This window comes from Octodon degus, unplaced genomic scaffold, assembly GCF_000260255.1.
Source record: "Octodon degus isolate 3935 unplaced genomic scaffold, OctDeg1.0 scaffold00130, whole genome shotgun sequence".
Lineage (NCBI taxonomy): Eukaryota > Metazoa > Chordata > Mammalia > Rodentia > Octodontidae > Octodon > Octodon degus.
The window spans coordinates 6,565,492-6,584,848 of NW_004524706.1; the positions used below are offsets into that span (position 1 = coordinate 6,565,492).

The following is a 19,357-nucleotide window of genomic DNA, read 5'->3' on the forward strand; positions in this document are numbered from 1 at the left end:
TGATCTTTTTGCGGAACCAGGGATTGAACTCAGGCCCTTGCCAGGGAAGCGCTTATTCCACTGAGCCATCTCTCCGGCCCCTGAGGGGTGGGATTTAAACCAGGATCTCTCTATGTAGTTTGTTGGCCTTGAATTCATTATGTAATCCAGACTAGCTTTGAACTCATTGCAATCCTCCTGCCTCAGCCACCAGAGGGGCTAGAATTCCAGGTATATGCCACCGCACCTGGCAAAATGCATTTACATACTATCTTTGGGTGTTCATGGGGGATTGCTTCCAGAACTGACTGGAAGCTACTCAAGTTCCTTAAGTAAAATGGCCCAATAAATGCACACCCTCCTCCTATATATTCTGTATCTCTACACTTTATAATCCTATTACAATGTTAGGTGCATAACTACTGTATTATGTAGGGAATAACAAGATGCAAAAGTCTGTACGTATTCAATAGTTTTCCCTAAATCTCTCTGATCCGTGATTGGTTTATCCACAGATGCAAAACCAGAGGGCCAGTTGTAGTTCGAAAGGAGAATTTACCATCTCAAAAGGCAGACATCCCGCTGTAATTTTGTTTTATAACTTTCTTATTCAAGCCAACAGCCGCAAATGCAACAAAATCAGAGTTACCTTCATCCTTTTCATAAGTCTTTCAAATATTAAGTTGATGTCTTCATCAACGTAATACCCACTAGGATAGTCTTCTTTCACACTAAACAGCTTCAGTTCCTTCAACTATTCCTTATTATCCTTCTGTTATTGGTTAACAGAACTTTCTGTGATGACAGAAATTTTGTGTATCTGTACTCTTCAACATGATAGCCAAAAATTCAGTCTAGAAATGTTGCTAGCATGACTGAGGAATTGAATTTTTACTTAATGTCCACATGTAGCTAGTGGCCTCCATATGGGACAATCCAGACTTATCCCCTTTCCTTATTGGTCATTATCCCAGACTTGTCAGCCACTTTCAGATGTTTGACACCCACAGAACAATACTAACCAATAAGCCTTCAGGGCAGCTATTTAAACCTAGACAGTATTTCTTTTGATGCTTTACAAAATGGAATGTTTTTGAAGTACCTTGGAGTGTAAGTGGTTCACATTGATAATCACTGAACTAGTACTGTCAGCAATCCTACATAACCTTTTAGAAAACTGCATTTCTAACATAAATATAGTAAGTCTTGACATTTAAACTGGGTAGGCCCAACAGTTTGTGTATTTTAGGTTGATAATCTTTTTTGATAATCATTTTAAAATTCCAATACAGTCTACCCAGCAGCCCTTCTGATTTTATGTCATTACTACCCTCTGCTCTATATGCAGTCTTTCACATTTTGCAAGGCATTTTTATATCCATTATATTTAATTTGATCCTTACAACAACCTTGTGAGGTGCGTAAGATATGAAATCTATAGCTTACAGATAAAGCAACTAAAGTGCAGCAGGAACTGAAATGAGGAAATCCATTTTTTAATCCATTGAGCATCTTGTTGAATACAGAATTCACTCACATCCATGATAGAAATGTTGAAGAACCCTCCAGAAGCCAGGCTGGCCCTGAATATCACTCTAGCTGATATGACAGTTGAAGCAGGTCAGTTCCACCTAGACGTGATTATCGAAACTATATGTTGCCTTGCTGTCCAAAAGGATGGTACAAGGGAGTCACTGACTTACTGGCATAAATATTAATATTAATCCAATGAGAGAAGAGCAAATGAGGGATGGCTTCCAGGAATGTTTGCTTGTCTGTATGTACAAAAAAGGACATCAACTGCTTAAAGAAGCCAGGTCCTCCCTATCTTCCACAACCTTCATGGGTCATGTGTCCTAGGGCTCTTAACCCACCTTATATTGTTTATATATATGTTTTATAACCTACTTCAAATCATTCACCTTATCACAGGCAGCACTTAGCCCACTACTGTCCGTGTAGAAGGCATTCAAATTTGGAAAAGAAAAATGTATCCAAGTGAATGTTCTTCAGTACTTTCTGGCATGCCTCCAAAAACAAACTTGTGACTAGGGAAGAGAGACAATTGCCACATTGCTGTAATCATGACTGATTAAAATGACTTAGTCACAATTTTAAGCAGGTTTCGGTGCCTTTGCTGGGTACACCAGCTTTCACTGCATCTGCTAGTTGGCGGGTTAAATTTGCACAGCTGGGGACCAAACCCAGGGCCTTGTGTATGCTCAGCCCTTTATCCTCAGAATAATGACAGGGCTTCTTAACACTAGGGACCTAATACATGAAATACGAATGCTTTCTTTAAAATGCTAATCTACCAGTGAGGGAAATAAGTCATCAATAGAACGCATCTGACAGCAAGTCTTCCAAAAGAAAGGAAAAAGGACTAAAAACCAAGAATATAGTGCTTTACCACAAATCTTTCACATATATTCTCATTTGACCCTCACAACAACCCTGTGAGGTAGGCAGCACAGATGTTTTTCTCATTTAACAGATGAGGAAAGTAAATCTCAGAGTGGTTAACATGCCCAAAGTTCTACAGTTAGTAAATAATTGTATTAATATCAGTCTTTGGCCTAAAAATTCAGCACCCAGCCTCCCCTCATGTATGCCCACCTACTTCACAGGGATAGTGAAGATAAAATGAATTCAAGGCTAGAAAAATACTTGGAAGGAAAAAAGCTCTATTATATAGTGTATGAACCCAGAACATTACATTACCTCTGTCTAACCAAGCAACTAAGTAAGGCAGGGTAACAGTGTGATCCTGTTTAACGATACATAAATCACAATCAGGATAACTTCTTTATTAAGCAAAATGAACAACACACAAAGGCTAATGAGCAACTAGGCCCCACTAAAGTACACAGCAAAGCAAGGCAACATTATCAAACAGGGCGTGATTGCATAGAAGAAAACAGTGGTGTCAGAGTTCAAACTGGCACACACATAGTTATCTAAGGCAAAGTGGTGGCAAAGAAGAGTTACTTGTTCCGCATTATATAAATAAGAGCAGAAAATTCATGGGAACCCATGCAAAAGCATCGTGTGTCACACAGATTCCTCCAGTTGAGTACAGGGACTATAAACACTATTACCTTCCTTGTAAAGTATGATTGTACCTATGCTATATCCTGAACTAAACCAAGGAGCAGCTCCACACTAAACGTCTTTGGGTAACATCTAATCAGTAGGATTATTCACAATCAGACTAACAGAATGTCTTTTAAGGTAATGAATTAGATCGCTGTTTAGGTTTCTTCAGAATTTAATTTGGCCCCATATTTGTCCTGCTTTAAGATCCAAAGAAAGTTGTATTGAGTTTTTATTGGTGATTCTGAGTATATGCGTTTATAACATTTAAATGTGAGAGATGAATTTAACATATTAAAAGTTCTATAGCATCTGTTCAGAAAGGATTATATACTATACAAACTAGTGAAGTCATACAAAACCATTTTTCATTGTCTTTTCAACTGAGAAGAATCCTATTCAGCACGCTTCTCCTCCTGAGGTGGTTCATACTGAGCAAGCTATGGGGCAAAGAGAGGAGTTTAAGTGAATTTTATTCTAAATTGGGTAAAAATCTTAACATGAGACTATATTCAATTTAGTTCTTGAATCAGTAATCAGTTTCTGTACCTATGCTGCTTAAACCATTCAATGATTTAAGATTTTAATACAATCAAACCTAAGAAAAGACCCTTTCAGATCACCTTTAATATTACTGGGAAGCTATAATTTTCAGTCAATGGCTCAGCTGTTTAAATACTTGATACAATATAATTATTGTCTCCCAGAGATGCTGTGGCTTATGGTAAGGAACTTTCTTTCCTTCTACCAAAAAGTTAATTGCAATTTCCCCTAAAAAGTAGAAAGGGTTATATATACCATGTTTTATGCCATATATGGCCAGTCCGTGGAAACTAATGTCTTACTTAAAAGGTACCAAGGAGTTAACCAGCACTTCTACATTGTGGAATCGTAGGTAATTTAGGGTATTTCTTTTAGACTAATTTGTGAATCCTTACAAGAATACTAGACTAGAATTTGTGTTCTTCCAAACAGCTGTTAGACTAGAAAAGCGTATTAAATTCACTATGCTTTAGTTTCCTCATCTATAACATGGCCTGTTTCATGTATCTCAGTTGTTGAGAAGATAAAACACATTACAAAAAATACCTGCAGTAACATAAAACATTGTGATTCATCTTCCAAGTCTTAAGAATTGATCATTTGAAGTTTATGAAAATTCTCATGGATATTTAAACAAGAACAACAAAAAATTCAGCACTAGAAAAATTGAGTGTAATTCTTTAAATTTGTTAGCCCAGGACCACCACATACAACAGTATACATTGTGTACTGCACAGTGCTAGGAGGTACCCAATATTGACCTAAACTATTGAGAATTTTAGAACCATTTGCTGATAAGCAGCATTAAACAGTATTTCCATCTTTTTGTTGATGCAGGTTCCCAGAAAACCTCTTCTTAACCACACTTTGCTTGTCCTGGTATAGCTTCTCTTTCAATTTTTTAGATGGGGCCTAACTTTGCCTTGCATTTGATTCAGCCTGGTACTTGCCCCTCCTCCTTACTCAGCTGTCTGTTTTAGTGAGGTTGTCATCAGATAGTAGAGATGAAATTATTTTTAAATGAATTCCTTTTAAAAATTTACCTTTGCTTTCAGTTTTTTATTTTCTTCTATAGTAGCTTCATATTTCTCTTTCATTTCTGCCAATTCTAGGCGAAGCAGCTCAATTTCTGGATTTTCTGGGGTAGCAGCTCCTAAGTGATGCTTTAAAAAACTTAATCACTGTTAAGAATTTAGTTCTTAGAATTGAATGAAGCTAAGTAGCCAAGAGTACCATCAATATTCCCGCCAGAATTCCCCATACAGCCATCAATATTTACCCAAAGATGACATGACCATCCATTCTCAAAGGAAGCCAAGGGTGGCTATATTCCTAGCATTCAGGAGGCTGAGGCAGGTAAAACTCCATGAGTTCAAGGCCAGATAGCCTAAACTACATGGTGAGACCCTGTCTCAAAACAACAACACAACCACAAAAAACCCAAAGAAAAATAACCATTTCAAAAATAAGGCCTTTGGGCTGGTGAGATGGCTCAGTGGTCTGAAGCACCTGCTTAGAACAAGCTTAGCAAAGCACAGGGACCGCGGTTCAATCCCCCAGCACCACATGCCAGCCAGCCCCGCCCCCCTGGTGGGCTGAGCTGGCCACACACAAATAAATAAATAAAATTTAAAAAAAAAAAAAAAAAACAAGGCCTTTTTCTGACTCCGAAGATAAAAAGGATACTCCAAGGCACTAGTAGGTTTCTCTGGTTCTTCATATAAGGCTACCAACACTGCAAATCAAAAAGCAGAAAAAGCAACAATTAAAAGTCTTAAATTTGAATTGCTGGGCTGGTGAGATGGCTCAGTGGTCTAAAGCACCTACTTAGAACAAGCTTAGCAAAGCACAGGGACCGCGGTTCAATCCCCCAGCACCACATGCCAGCCAGCCCGCCCCCTGGTGGGCTGAGCTGGCCACACACACACATACGAATAAATAAATAAAATTAAAAAAAAATTTTTTGAATTGCTGAAATTATATTCCATAACTCTGTAAATACTAAGTGTGTACTATATGCCACACACATTGCTATGACTATCCATGTAGTGGTGAGCAAAACAGAACAGGTCCCTCCTCCCATTTGAATTTACAGGTCAATTACAAAGGATAAGCAAGGTGCTAGACAAAGACTATGAGGCAGCAATATTGGATAGTAGGCTACTGGACATATTGAAAGAATATTTAACTAAACGTAGGACAAGAGAAAGGCTTCCTACAAGGAGGGAAAGACCTGAGGCTAGTGATGAGTGTTCTGGATAAAATGAGATGGCCCAGAGCATGAGAACATATTGAGGCGCTGACATTTCAGTACAGCTGCACTGAATTGTGGATAATGTAGCCAGAAAGGTGGTGAGGGACCAGGCTGTGGGGGAGTCATGCAAACTTGGGCTTTGATCCTAAGAACAGACAAGATTAAATGGTTTTAAGCAGATAAGTGATAGGATCACTCTTGCCTGCTGTGTGTGGAAGACTGAAGTGAGACAAGGATAATGGCAGGAACAATATCAGAGGCTCTTGTGACTATCCAGTTTCAAAAGATAGTGACCTGCACTTGGGTGATACAGGTATGGAAAAAAAGATAAAAAATTTAGGGGAAAAACTAGTAGGGCTATGGTATTTAACTGGGATAAGGTTCCAATTCAGAATGTTTGAGAGTGAAGTTTCACACACATTGTGAACCCACCACCCACTTTACAAGTAATCAACATCCTCAAATCCACCTTAACACTAGAGGAGGGAGCAATTTTCTTGTGTTAGCTCACATGAGCACTCCTTTGCTTGTCTCCTGGTCAACAAATTCCTCCTGGAATTTACTGTTCAGATAAAATCTCTCTAAACCAATTATTAACCACTTCCAAATTTGAAAAATCTAATAAAGCAAAAAAACATAACTACACATTAAAAAGTGTCCATCTAGGGGGCTGGCCAAATAGCTCAGAGTTCCATGCCCTGGCCTACTGTGCCGGCCTGGCCCCGCTGAGATGGTGGGCAGGGGAGGGGGGGGGGAGTTTAGCTCTAGATCCCAAAGAATTAGTCCTCAACTAATTTCTGTGTTCCTTTTTAGTTTTAATAATTTAAGATAATATAGGCAATATTAAAGAATCAGATGGGCAACTACTTTTTAACAATTTACATTGAAATATATTCACTTTTTTATTTATTTATTTATGTGTGTGTGTGTGTGTGTGTGTGTGTGGCCAGCTCAGCCCACCAGGGGGCGGGGCTGGCTGGCATGTGGTGCTGGGGATTGAATGGTGGTCCCTGTGCTTTGCTAAGCTTGTTCTAAGTAGGTGCTCTAGACCACTGAGCCATCTCACCAGCCCTCACGATTGGTTTTTGAGAAATTGGTATTTTATACCACCATCTTGTCTCTCATCGTTGCCTCTTCTTTCAATGTCTGTTGTTTAGCCCTCTTTTAAGTTTTTAAAATTATATGCTCAAGCCTGTATCTTCACTTCCACTGATCTCTACTTATTCCTAATTTTATAAGATGTGGACATTAATACTCTCATTAACCTTTCCTCCTCTCCCACCTTACTCCTTTCAGCTTCTAAATATCTTCAGTCATTCTGACAAGGTTGATAATTGCAAAACATAATATAAATGTTAAATTTCCTGTGCTTTCTACAGATCAGTATACTTTTCATTTATTTTGGTCTTTTTGAGATAGGGTCTCGCTATGCAGTTTAGGCTGGACTTGAGCTCACTTTGTAGCCCAAGCTGGTCTCAAACTTGAAACTATCCTCCTGTCGCAGCCTCCCAAGTGCTGGGATCACAGGCACATGTCACCACACCTAGCTAGACATCATTTTAATCAGACAAGGAGAACTCCATACCCAGTTATGTTCCCCTTTTTTCTCTTAGCAGCCAGGGCTTTTAGAGGTTGATATAGTGCTCAAAATTACTAAAATGCCTCTTCTCCTAAATGATTTATCATCTTTAACTTCAGCCATCCTCTTCCAGTGTTTTAATGTTATAAGCAGTTTCAAATCCTGTTGGAAATAGCTGCATAAAAGTATAAATTTGTTAAGATGCCTGTGTTTGAAGCTGAAAATCAAATTTCAAATCCTACCATTAGATAGTATGTTGTTAACAGATACTAGAAATCTAAGGTGGTTAGACATTAAGGTAGATGTCTAAGGAAAGGAAAAAAGCCTCCAGGGATTTCCAATCTCTCCTGAATTTTTTTTTTTTTTTTTTTTTAAAGGCAGTCTCGGGGCCGGGGAGATGGCTCAGTGGAATAAGTGCTTCCTTGGCAAGCGCAAAGGACTGAGTTCAATCCCCAGTTCCACCAAAAAAAAAGGCAGAGTCTCACTATGTTCATGCTGGTCTTGAACTCACTACTGTGTAGCCCATGCTGGTCTCTAATTTGTAGCAATCTTCCTGCCTCAGGGCTCTTGAGTGCTCTAATTACAGGCATGGCCCACCAGGCCTGGCATCATGAAGGAGTTCTATCTTCTCTGAGGTCACTTATCTCCTACAACTGTCACTGTCCTTCCTATTACCACTCTAGCTTTCACTCCATTTCAGCCACTCTCACCTTAAACAGATTCGGTATCCAAAATATTTACGACAGGGGCTGGTGAGATGGCTCAGTGGTCTAAAGCACCTACTTGAAACAAGCTTGGCAAAGCACAGGGACCGCGGTTCGATCCCCAGCACCACATGCCAGCCAGCCCCGCCCCCTGGTGGGCTGAGCTGGCCACACACACACAATAAATAAAAAAATGTAATAAATAAAAATAAATAAATAAATAAACAAAATATTTACGACAAAGGTATTTTAGTTTTTCCCAGACTATTAAACTATTTACATATATGAGATAGTTGGGAGATGACAATTTATGCTTCACACACCTTAAAAATGTTTTACACATGGTTTCTAGTGTGCCTCCATTTTGACTGACATGTCATGCAGTCAAAGTGTGGAATTTTCCACCTCTGGCATCATATCAGGGCTCAAGAATTTCAGATTTTAGAGCATTTTGGATTTCAGATTTTCAGATTAGGGACACTTAACCTGTATTTCCTGCAACTGTTAACATCCTACACTATTTCATTCAAATCTGTGCTCAAAAATTACTTTGTAAGTGGGCTGGGCATATAGCTCAGTGGTACAGTACCTTCCTGGCAAGCATGAGTTTGATTCTCAGTACTCCCCCGCAAAAAAAAGTTGTAAGAGAGCCCTACCACCACCAAATAAAATGCCATACACTATCCCCTAATCTTGCTAGGCTTTCATCATTAACATGTACCACTAGCTAACACCATGAACTTCTTTATTATCCATTTCACCAAGGAGGGTACAAACTCATAACAGGATTTTTTTTTTTTTTTTAAAGATAAGGTCTTGCTAAGTTGCCCAGGCTGGACTTGCAATCCTTTGCCTCAGCCTCACAGTGTTGGGGTTACAGACAGACATCACTAGGGCTTTCCCTCCCCTCCAACTGTCCTGGGGTTTAAACCAGATACCTAAATAAAATGGTTAAATAAGAGAAATGAAAGTGTGGGGTTTCCTTCAGGGAATGCAGGCACGTGTTAACTAACACTAGCTTTCACAAGTAGATCCTTACTGTTTGCTGAAAGTTATCTGCACAAACATGGTACGGTACATCTGCACAAGCATTGGTACGGTATCCGATTCCTAAGTAGGTAGCAATTGAAAACTGCCAGCCTGCCCATGCATGGAAACTTAAAGCCCAGCTTCCTACTGAGATCCAAAAGATGTTCTCCCAGCCTTTTCCCCTAACCTTTATTTCTATCCTAACAGAAGTCACCAAATTGTTTCTCAGAGACTTCCTATTCTCACATAGACCCATGTCTTACTCTCTGCCAGCAATTCCACTTAACACCCTTGAAAATTCCAGTGAATGTTACCACAGCAGACATTCCAATTACTGCTGAATTGCTGAAGTAGGCAGGTCTTCACTATCTCTTGGAATACTGCCTTAAGCACCTTACTCCTCTCCTTACCTGTTTCTCCAACACGAAGGAAGAAATACAGTGTAAGAGGAAACTTCCTTGGAGGGGGGCAGCACTAAGGATCGAACCCCAGTCCTACTAAATCCCATTGTATTTATTTTGAGGCAGGGTTTCATTAACCTGTCCTCCTCCTTCAGCTTCCCAAAGTGCTGGGATTACAAGCCTGTATCGCTGTGCCTGATGTAAATTTTTGTCATTAGTGTGAACAACATAACCATTTTGATGTGCCCTCAAATCTTTACAAGGTAATCCTTTACAAAGCCCAGGGACCGAAAAGCCACAACCAAACTATGAGTCGTCTACTTTGGAAATTAGTCTCACTCAGCTACTTTATGGCCCACATTCAAATTGGATGATTTTTCAAACTGCCTCTTGTTCGGGGTAATTTGTTCCTTAAGCTTCTAAAGACTGCAAACCTGGAGGGCGAAGAGGGCTTGAGCGCTCAAGATCTTAAAACATACCCACTGCGGCTGCTCAAGGCAAGGCAACGCAAGTTGGAGACTTTGCATAGCCGCGAGAGTTTCGCTCCGCTCCGGCGGAGTGTGGTGTGAACGAGCCCGCCCGGCCGGCCGCCTGCGCGCGCCAGTCCCGCTGACCCCGTGCCCGCTCTCCGCACCGGGGCTGCCTTCCCCGTCCCCTCCTCGCGCACGCCACAGCCCTTCGGGGCGCCGCGCTGCGGGGCGCGGGGCACCCTTTTCTGGCCCATGCTCACCCTTGGTCAACGTGTCCAGCACCCCCGACTTCTCCAAGTACCTCCGGAACTGCTCGCGCTTCGAGTCGGCGGCCTGAGAAGACACCGCTGGTCAGAGACCGAAGCCCGAGGGCCGGAGCAGGAAGAAGGCGCCGGGAGTTCGGCAACCCCGCCTCCGCCTCTCTGCCTCAGGGCCCCAAGCCGGCGCGCGCGCCCCAACTCCCTCCCGGGCCGACCCGCTGCTGACTACCGCCCGTACTCCCCAGCCGCGCCGCGCCTCTCTCACTTTGTAATGGGCCATAGTGACAGGGGCAACGGCGTAGCTGGCGCCAGAGACTGTGGCCGGCGGGCTCGGAGCTGCACTGCTCATGCGCAGAAGGGACCGCGCGCCTGCGCGTCTGCGAGCCACGGGCCGCGCTCGCTGGGGTGTGGCCTGTTTTCATGGCGACCGAGACGCTTTGAATCCCCCACGGCTGGCCGAGCTGAGGGAGGCTGCGCACGCCCGCCCTTCGAGCTCCGAGTGCCGTAATACCTTTCCTTCCTTTTCCGGTCCCGTGGTGATTCGGTTGCCGAGCGAGAAGCAAGGTTTAGGTAACGCCGCGGGCGCGTACGGGGTTGCCCGAGGTGGGCGGGGGGGCGGGGCGGGGCCGGGGGCCGTTGCTGCTGCTGCGGGGAGGGTCGCCCCAGGAGGCGGTGGCCGCACCTTTGGAGCCTTGCAAGCTATCCTGACCTACCTGTGCTGGGCTTTTGGGCTTTCATCCGGAAAAAGAGACGATAGATACAGGGCGCCACTTGAATTTATAGTGGCTTGAGAAGAGTGTTTAAAATTGTTTTGACTCTAGCCTGTATATTTGGAGTCTCCTTGTTATGTTGGCTTTCTGAAGGGTGAGCAGTGCATTGCTCACAAAAGCTAGCTTACTGTGTGCCAGGATCTGTACTTAAGATAGAGGTTTTTCATTTTAATCTTCACAACACCCCTGAAGGTTTTAGAAACTGTAATCCTTTGTATTTTTCTGTGGGACAGCTCCAGTGCTTTCCATAGATCATCACAGGGATGGCTCTGTGATCCGAAAAAATGTTAAAGCCTTCCAGTAATTATTAATATATAATGACCAGGCCTCCTAGGATCTTTCAACCTATATTTGTGATTGACTTTCCAAAATGGTTCAGATTTCAGATACATACCCTCTTCTGTCCATATGCCAGATCAGTATACCCCAACAATTGAGTTGGAGAAGATGGGCACTGTACCTCTACTCATTTTTTTCCTGTTTCATTTCTTTGGATCCTCAGTTCTCCAGATTCTTTAAAGATCACAAGTCGTGTATTTTGGCATTTTTTTTTCCAAATCTTTCCGTCCGAATAAGGACCCTATGCATAAACTCTAGCACTGAGCTACATTGTTCACCCATGTTGTTTCTTTTAGCCAATGTGCTTTCCCAAAGACTATCAAAGAGCATCACAATAAGGCCCAAAAACTAGAAATTGAATAGTAGGTCCAAACTGGGCAAGGTGCCACGTGCCTATAATCCCACACTTGAAAGCATCAGACGAACATTATGGTGAGTTCAAAGCCTGCCTAAACTTCATGTAGAGACTGTGTTTCAAAAGAATGTGATGAAGTTGCATGGTCAGACTCCTCAATTGGACAAATTTCTGACAAACTTTGGCAAAGAGACAATTCTGCCAAAGAATCAAGAGTGTTTAATATTGAGGTTGGGAGTCTCCTTGTGAGGAAAGAGGGGTTCTGATTGTACCCTCTGTGGACTGGCCCTCGAGATTAGCTTTAGGAGATGACCCTGGTTTTCACCTTCTATAGATAGACCCCACATAGCACTAAGCCACCAAGGTTTCCAGATGCAAGGAGAAAGCTGTGTGGGGTGACTGTCAGATGTAGTTGTCTATTTCGATAGCAGTACTGAGACTAAAACTGTGGCCTCTAAAACAGTTCTTTGCCATCAATTTCTCTTCTCCCTTAAGTGACTACCAGTAACTTCTTTTCCAAATATTTTATGTCTTTGTTATTATTTGAGCTGATGTAATGAAGGTGACTACAGTTAATATTAATTTTGAACATCTCATTAGTTTCCTGTTCATCCAAAATGTATTTCTCATTATTTACACTGTGATTGTCAGCACCTGCCTGAAATGCAGAAGATGCTGCTATATCTGTATGCTTTCCTGTGTCTTTGTTGCTTCAGTGAATTTTCAGATGTACACTGATACTTGGCCAGATTTTTGTTTTGAGTTGTTTGCATACAGTTCATTGTATTTGTTCTTAACTTTATACTGACTCCCAGGACCCTCTTAAGTTTTAAAACCTAAGTGGAAAATTTCTAGAATGTTTAAGAAAAAGCAAAACAATAATTATGGATTGTATAAATAATAGAAATACTGTCTTTTTGTCTTGAGACCAAAAAAAACCAATATATTCGGACACGAGGAGCCATGACATTTAAATAGAGGCTCTCATTGTCCAGTCATGAACCCAACTTAACCACAGAGCAAGGGAAAATGTGTAACACATAAGTGCAAGGCAGGGTTTCTCTGAATGGAGCTTTATTTAGTTTCCTTTGTTCCAACTAACAAAGCTGTCTCTCCAATCTCTTTTGATCCACAGGCATTTCAAACTGTACCCCATCCAGTTCTCTTAAATTTTTATCCTCTGCACCTCTTTCTTTAGAACTTATGGTTGGTATAAAGGATGGCTTATGTAGGTAGACCAGAGATGGTGGAGACATAAATACAACCTGCTGAATCCAGGATCTAATGAGGGAGATAGGAAAGGCCTGTTGCTAGCACACATTTCTGCAACCCTGTTTTTTTATGTTACAGATAAAGCCCGACTGCCCATCGTTCTAGGTATCTTCAGCTGCTACATCCAGGGCAAGCATTTGACACATGAAGAGGATGATGAGCCAGATCTTTCCAGGCCTGGTGGAGTGAATGTGGATTTCCTCCAGAATATGTCCAAGGAGATGCCAGTCAGCCAGGTTTATTTACCCAGCCATCTTAGCTCTGAACGCAACCAACTAGGAGGTAGATAAATCCTTTCATTTCAAAAGGAGTGCGGCCAAAATAGGAACAGAACATCACTTTTTCATGGGCTGCTTGTTTTGCTTTTTCCCTAGATAGCAGTGATAATCTATTACAAAGAATATATTTTAGATATCAGGAGTTTAAAATCGCTTACGTTTAGACATCATAAACTACCTAGGAGAAAAGTGTATATCGCCTGGATTGTTGAGAACAGAGCTGGGAGCTGTTTGAGTCGCAGCAGGGGGTGGAACAGCCCGCGTCCGCCGCGTGGGGTGGGCTGGGTCCGCTGCGGGGGGTGGGCCAGGTTGTTTTCACTGTCTGCCGCCTGCTCCTCGGCGGAGGTGGGAATGGCGGGGGGGAAGGCTGGGAAGGACTCGGGCAAGGCCAAGACCAAGGGGGTCTCCCGCTCGCAGAAGGCAGGCCTGCAGTTCCCCGTGGGCCGCATCCACCGGCACCTCAAGTCCAGGATGACCAGCCATGGGCGCGTGGGCGCCACGGCCGCCGTGTACAGCGCGGCCATCCTGGAGTACCTCACGGCCGAGGTGCTGGAGCTGGCGGGGAATGCGTCCAAAGACCTGAAGGTGAAGCGCATTACCCCGCGCCACTTGCAGCTGGCCATTCGTGGGGATGAGGAACTGGACTCGCTCATCAAGGCGACCATTGCGGGCGGCGGCGTCATCCCACATATCCACAAGTCTCTGATTGGGAAGAAAGGCCAACAGAAGACGGTGTAAAGGATGCCAGCATCCCTTGCTATCTCAACACTCTGCTCTTAACAGCTGTCCAGTGTAGGTGATTCTAGTGGACTGTATCTGTGAAAAACACCATTTTGCCGTTTGTAATTCTAGTAGAGCAAGTTGGAAGTTCAGTTAGTTTCCCAGCCAACCAAATTTCTGTATGCAAGTCTTAACCGTGTATAAATGTTACTGTGGCTTCAAAGAAGGAATTGATTCTGAAGCCTGTGGGTTTTGATTGACGGTTTTTAACACTTCGGATCTTAATTGTGATGCAGAAGTTATGGTAACACATTTGGTTTTCTACAGATGTTATTTCCACTCTGGTGTCTAAGTTCAATGAAGCTCGTATACTCCCTCCCAAAAAAATAGAATTGTTGAACTGAGGATATGGCTCAGTGGTAGAACACTTACCAGCATGTGAGAGGCCCTGCTTTTGATGCCTGGCACCACCAAAAATAAATAACTAAATAGCATTTTCAGATTCTCCAGAAATTATTTAGTTAATGTCTGTCTTTAAGTAGGAACTCTTAGGTTCTTAAAGCTATTGACTTGATTTTAGAAACATCTGTTGAGGTTATATGTAAAAGTTATAACCAAAGTCAGTGATTTAAAATCTCAAACACGGGGGGCCAGGGAGATAGCTCAGTAGAATAAGCACTTGCCAAGGGCCTGAGTTCAATCCTGGGTTCAGCCAAAAAAATTAAAATAAAATCTCAAACACATAACAATGATAAGATTATACAAATATACACAGGAAAAATGAATATGCTTCATCTGATAATTCAGTAAAATAGGGCCTGGGTGATAGTTCTGGGGCATGAGCACCTGCCTGGCAAGCACAAGAGCCTAAGTTTGATCCCTGGTCAGAGTATTTAATGAAAGAAGAAATACACCTGGCTCTTGCTATAAGACTAAGTTAGTTTTTTAGTCCATATTTAAATATCAAAATTATTTTGGGTTCTTTCTGGCAGTTGAGCATTTTTAGAAATCCATTCCAGTAATATTTATGAATATTTATAAAATTTTATGCTTTGCTATAAAAATTTTGTAAATTTTTTCATGTTAAAATGAACTGTAGACATTCACAGCTCTTACAGAACCAAGTATTACTAGGTAAAACTTGAAATAGATTGATCATTAGTATGATAGCGATATTACAGAAAATTCCTTTGTAACAAATTTGACCTATTTAAAACATGTAGCATGCTTTATTTAAAGGAAATAGTGAAGCTTATAATTTAGCTGCTTGGGTTGGCCAATAAATGCCATATTAAAATTCATATCCTTGGCTAGTGATGACAACCTTTTAGTGACCAAGTGTCCAAACTGTCACCTAAAACCCATTATTGGTTGCAAAGTGCCAACACCCCAACTAAACTGGAATACTGAGGTGTCAGGGTTTTTTGTGGGTTTGTTTTGAAGTTTTAATTTAAATAAAATTCAAATGTTAACATCTTGTCTAAATAACAGAGCTTTCAGTGGTATAGCTTTTTACTGAAAGGTAAAAGTTTGCATTTGGTGTGCATGTGCACAATTCATGTTACCTTTGCTGCTGCACGCATACTGGTAATTTGTCAAACCTTGGCTCACTCACCAACAGAGAGGGCTCAGGCCTTCTGGGGCACACAGGCCATAGGCTCACCACCACTGTCCTTGGCTATCTCAGAAGAAGATATCCCAGAGGAAGGATAATAGATGCCCTTTCGTTCATTTTTTTTCCCAAGTACTGGGCATTCACTGTAGAACCTTTGCACTAAGCTATTACCTCCAGCACTTTCACTTTTATTTCTAAATTTTTTGTGCTGGCCCAAACTTGCTATCCTGCCTCAGCCTTCCAGAGTGCTGAGATTACAGGCATGTGGTACTATATATCCTGCTTTATTCACTTTCATTTAAAATATAAATGTTGTTTAACGTATATAAAGGAAAATGTTATATAACCAAACAAAATACTAAGATATTGTAGTTAGAAAATATGTCTACCACAAAAATCCTGTGAAGTAGCTGTTTCCCGCCATTTATTGTTTACCCCATTTTACCAGTGCAACAACTGAGGCTCCCCTTAGTATACCCAAGGTCATACAACAGAGCTGGTATCTGAACCGATCAATGTGACTCTAAAGTCAGCTCTTGCTAGGGAGATAGCTCAGTAGAATAAGTGCTTGCCTGGCAAGCACAAGGTCGTGAGTTCACTCCCCAGTACCACAAAAAATAAAAATGAAAAAATAAAGTCAGCTCTTAATTACTAAATTGTTGTTTTTCCTTTTTGAGCAAACTTGAAATTTATGCAAGGTAAACATTAGATCATCTGTTTTCTCTTAAAAGTGTAAATTTCGGAATGTCAAACGATAGTTTCAGTTTCTAGAGTCTAGTTTTTTGAAGCTTTGTACAGTTACTAAGATTTGCAAAAGAAAATCAACCCTTTAAAATTCGGTGTAAAAATAAAATAAAATTTGGTGTATTCCTGACAAAATTTCTGTTGACTTTTTGTCAGTAGTAGTCTAAACCACCAACTCAAAGCACTTAAAAATGTAAGCAGAGATGTTATTTATTCGTGTTATTTACGGTGCTATAAATTGAAAACATCCAAATACCCAGACAAAAAGACTGGTTTAATAATGGTAAATCCTCGCGGGTGCGGAGCGGTGGGGCCCGGCAGAGCACGAGGCCGCAGAGCGGCTGCCTCGCGCATGCGCCGTAGAGGGCGCGCGCCCGTGCGCCTCAGCCGGCCGCCCCGAGGGCTGCTCCTGGAGAGGCGGTCGGGGTGGCGCCCGGGAAGACGACGGTGGAGGCGGCCGGTGCACGAGCTCGTTACGCTGAGGGCAGGAAGAGGGCTGCGCCGCCGAAGGGGACGGCCCTGCCGAGGTCCGAGGCGGCGTGCCCGGAGGCTGGAGGAGCAGGGGCGGCGGCACGAGGCCACCTACAGCGGCGGGCGGGGGCGGACTTGCGGGCTGTCCCTGCGGGTCACGTGGATGGAGAAGCTGGCGCAGTGGGAGCCGGCACCGCAGGCCTGGAGAAGCAAACCGCTGTGTGGTCTGCCCTAAAGTTTAGCACAGCCATAATCTGTGGAGTCAAATTTCACTGCCAGTCTACAGACCTGTTTTTATTGTTTCCGTTTTGTTTTGTTTTGTTTGTGGTACCAGGGATTGAATTCAGGACCTTGTGTTTGCCAGGCAGGAACTTAAGCTACTGAGCTATATCCCAAGCCCCTGTGTTTAGGTCTTTTGTCTAGCACATTTTTAAAAAAATTGTTTTTAGACCAAAACAATAATAATGGTACATTCACAGGGTAATAAATACTATGCAACCAGTAGAAATGACAAATACATATACTAATGTAAAGAGGCATTTGGCATTTCAGTGAAGTTCAGACTATAGAATACAGTACTCCCATTACTGTAAATTTATTTCTAGAGAGACATGTTTATAAAAAATTCTAGACTATCAATATATTAACTGATTATCTCTAGATGGTAAGATTACAATTATTTTTAATAACTATATGACTTAATTTCATCATAAGTACTTTTATAACCACAGAAAACAATAGAGAATTTTTTTTAAATAAGAGCGTATTTCCTACAGAAAAAATATTTAATTACAGATTAAAACTTTCGGAGCAAATGATGTGAATATATATAAAGCACTACAGAATGCAAAATATAAAGCTTTCAGATAATTCTCTCTTAATTAGCTAAAATAAATTAACATGGACCTTTTTAAAGTTAGGTTAATCTGAGAAGCAAATCTTAACACAACACGGCCATCTTCAGTTTATTCTCTGAATTTGTCCCTTTGACATGTAGATTAAATCCAGTTCCGTGCAATGCAGTGAGTCAGCCAGCAACTAAAACCCACTTCTGCTTCTCACTTGCACAGCAGCCCTGCTCAACAGAACATACTTTGTGCAACTGTGCAAATATTCCGTCTGCTCCATCCAGTGAGCCAGCCACTAGCTCATGCACCAGGGCTCACCTGCAGTCCACCTTAATATCAGTGAAATATTAACTTTTAAGTTAGGTAGAAATTTAAAGAGCTTCATGTGCCTAGTGTCTTCTTTACTGGGCAGCATAAAGAATGGTTTCAGCATTTCTAATAACTCAGATCAGCCTAGAAAACTAAAAAGCCCCAAAGGAAGCTATGTGGTTTCTGTATTATTCAAAGTTCTCAAATTTACAACATCAGGAGATGGTTGTTTTTCTCCTGTAATTTTTGCCAATAATATATCCTTGTTTTTGGTAAAATAACACAGTGTTTCTAGCAGCACCAAGAAAAACCCTTTCATACTAGATAATAACTTTATTGTCATCAGCCTTAATAATCAGTGGGTCATGTCCAATTTCATGGATGAATTCTGTTCCTCTGCCTAATTTTTTGTTATTAAATCACATTGTACTTCAGACTATAAGTGGTCTCTTCAGAGCTAGAGCTCATGAGTTGCCATGGGAGATAAATATTTCCTGTGCCTCTTAGTCAATCAGTAGCTACTTTTTAGATTAAATACAAACATTTCATCAGGGATAATTAGACTTTTCATGTTTATTATGTAATTACATGTTATTTAAATTATTAATAAACTTGAAAAATACTCATCCTCCATAGAAAAACTATAAATTTAAATTAAGTATTATATTTTCATCATCAAAATACAAAAATTTGAGACCGCCTGGGCCGCCAGATCCCGAACAGACCCAGAGCACAGGCCTGGCGTGGGAGTGAGACCGCCCGGGACCACTGGATCCTGAATAGACCCAGAGTGCAGGCCCAGTATGGAACCCTTCAGCAAAACTCCCCGCAAAGAGGCTAGAGACAAGACCCACCCAGCTGATTCAGGAGCAGAACATCTTGCCAAAGTGACACAAAGGGTTCAACTGCAGCAGAAAGAAGTGGAGCACAGCAGCCAGACCCCCCAGCCAGATGCAAGCAACACCCACCTGGAGGAATCTGAACTTAGTAGATCCAGACCTGGTGCTAAGGTAATAACTCTATCTAAGCTCTACACCAAAGGTCTGAAGACAGTGGTATACAAAATGACGAAGAGAAGGAACAAAATGCAGTCTCGGGCCCCGAGTCCACCCAGTACAATTGCAGAAGACACTAGCATACAGGAAACTGGAAATCACACACCTGATATCTCTGAAATAACAGCTTTGGAAGTAAAGAAACAACTGCAGAAAGGTATAGAAGAAATAAGATCAGAAATTATTTTTGAACTAAAAAATTTAGTGATAACTATAATCAAAGACATACTAAGTGCTTCTAAAGAATACACTGATAAAAAAATAGAGCA

At 41.7% G+C, this 19,357-nt stretch overlaps 2 protein-coding genes and 1 pseudogene across 2 annotated transcripts in view; 1 reads left to right on the forward strand and 2 right to left on the reverse strand.

The window, feature by feature from the left end:
* Positions 1-3,418: 3,418 nt before the first annotated feature.
* Mycbp (MYC binding protein) lies at positions 3,419-10,700 on the reverse strand. Its single transcript, XM_004641052.2, has 5 exons — positions 10,578-10,700; positions 10,313-10,385; positions 5,302-5,350; positions 4,659-4,788; positions 3,419-3,512 (listed from the first exon to the last, which is right to left on the reverse strand). Exons 1-5 carry the CDS (start codon positions 10,659-10,661, stop codon positions 3,468-3,470), a joined length of 381 nt encoding a protein of 126 aa, XP_004641109.2. The 5' UTR covers positions 10,662-10,700; the 3' UTR covers positions 3,419-3,467.
* A 2,724-nt stretch (positions 10,701-13,424) lies between these two features.
* On the forward strand, positions 13,425-15,516 carry LOC111812571 (annotated as a pseudogene).
* A 1,163-nt stretch (positions 15,517-16,679) lies between these two features.
* Positions 16,680-19,357, reverse strand: part of Rhbdl2 (rhomboid like 2) — a 74,118-nt gene continuing 71,440 nt past the window's right edge. The window contains exon 9 of the mRNA XM_023701047.1: positions 16,680-17,024. Coding sequence (XP_023556815.1) covers positions 16,680-17,024 — 345 coding nt within the window. The remainder of the gene's footprint in view (positions 17,025-19,357) is intronic.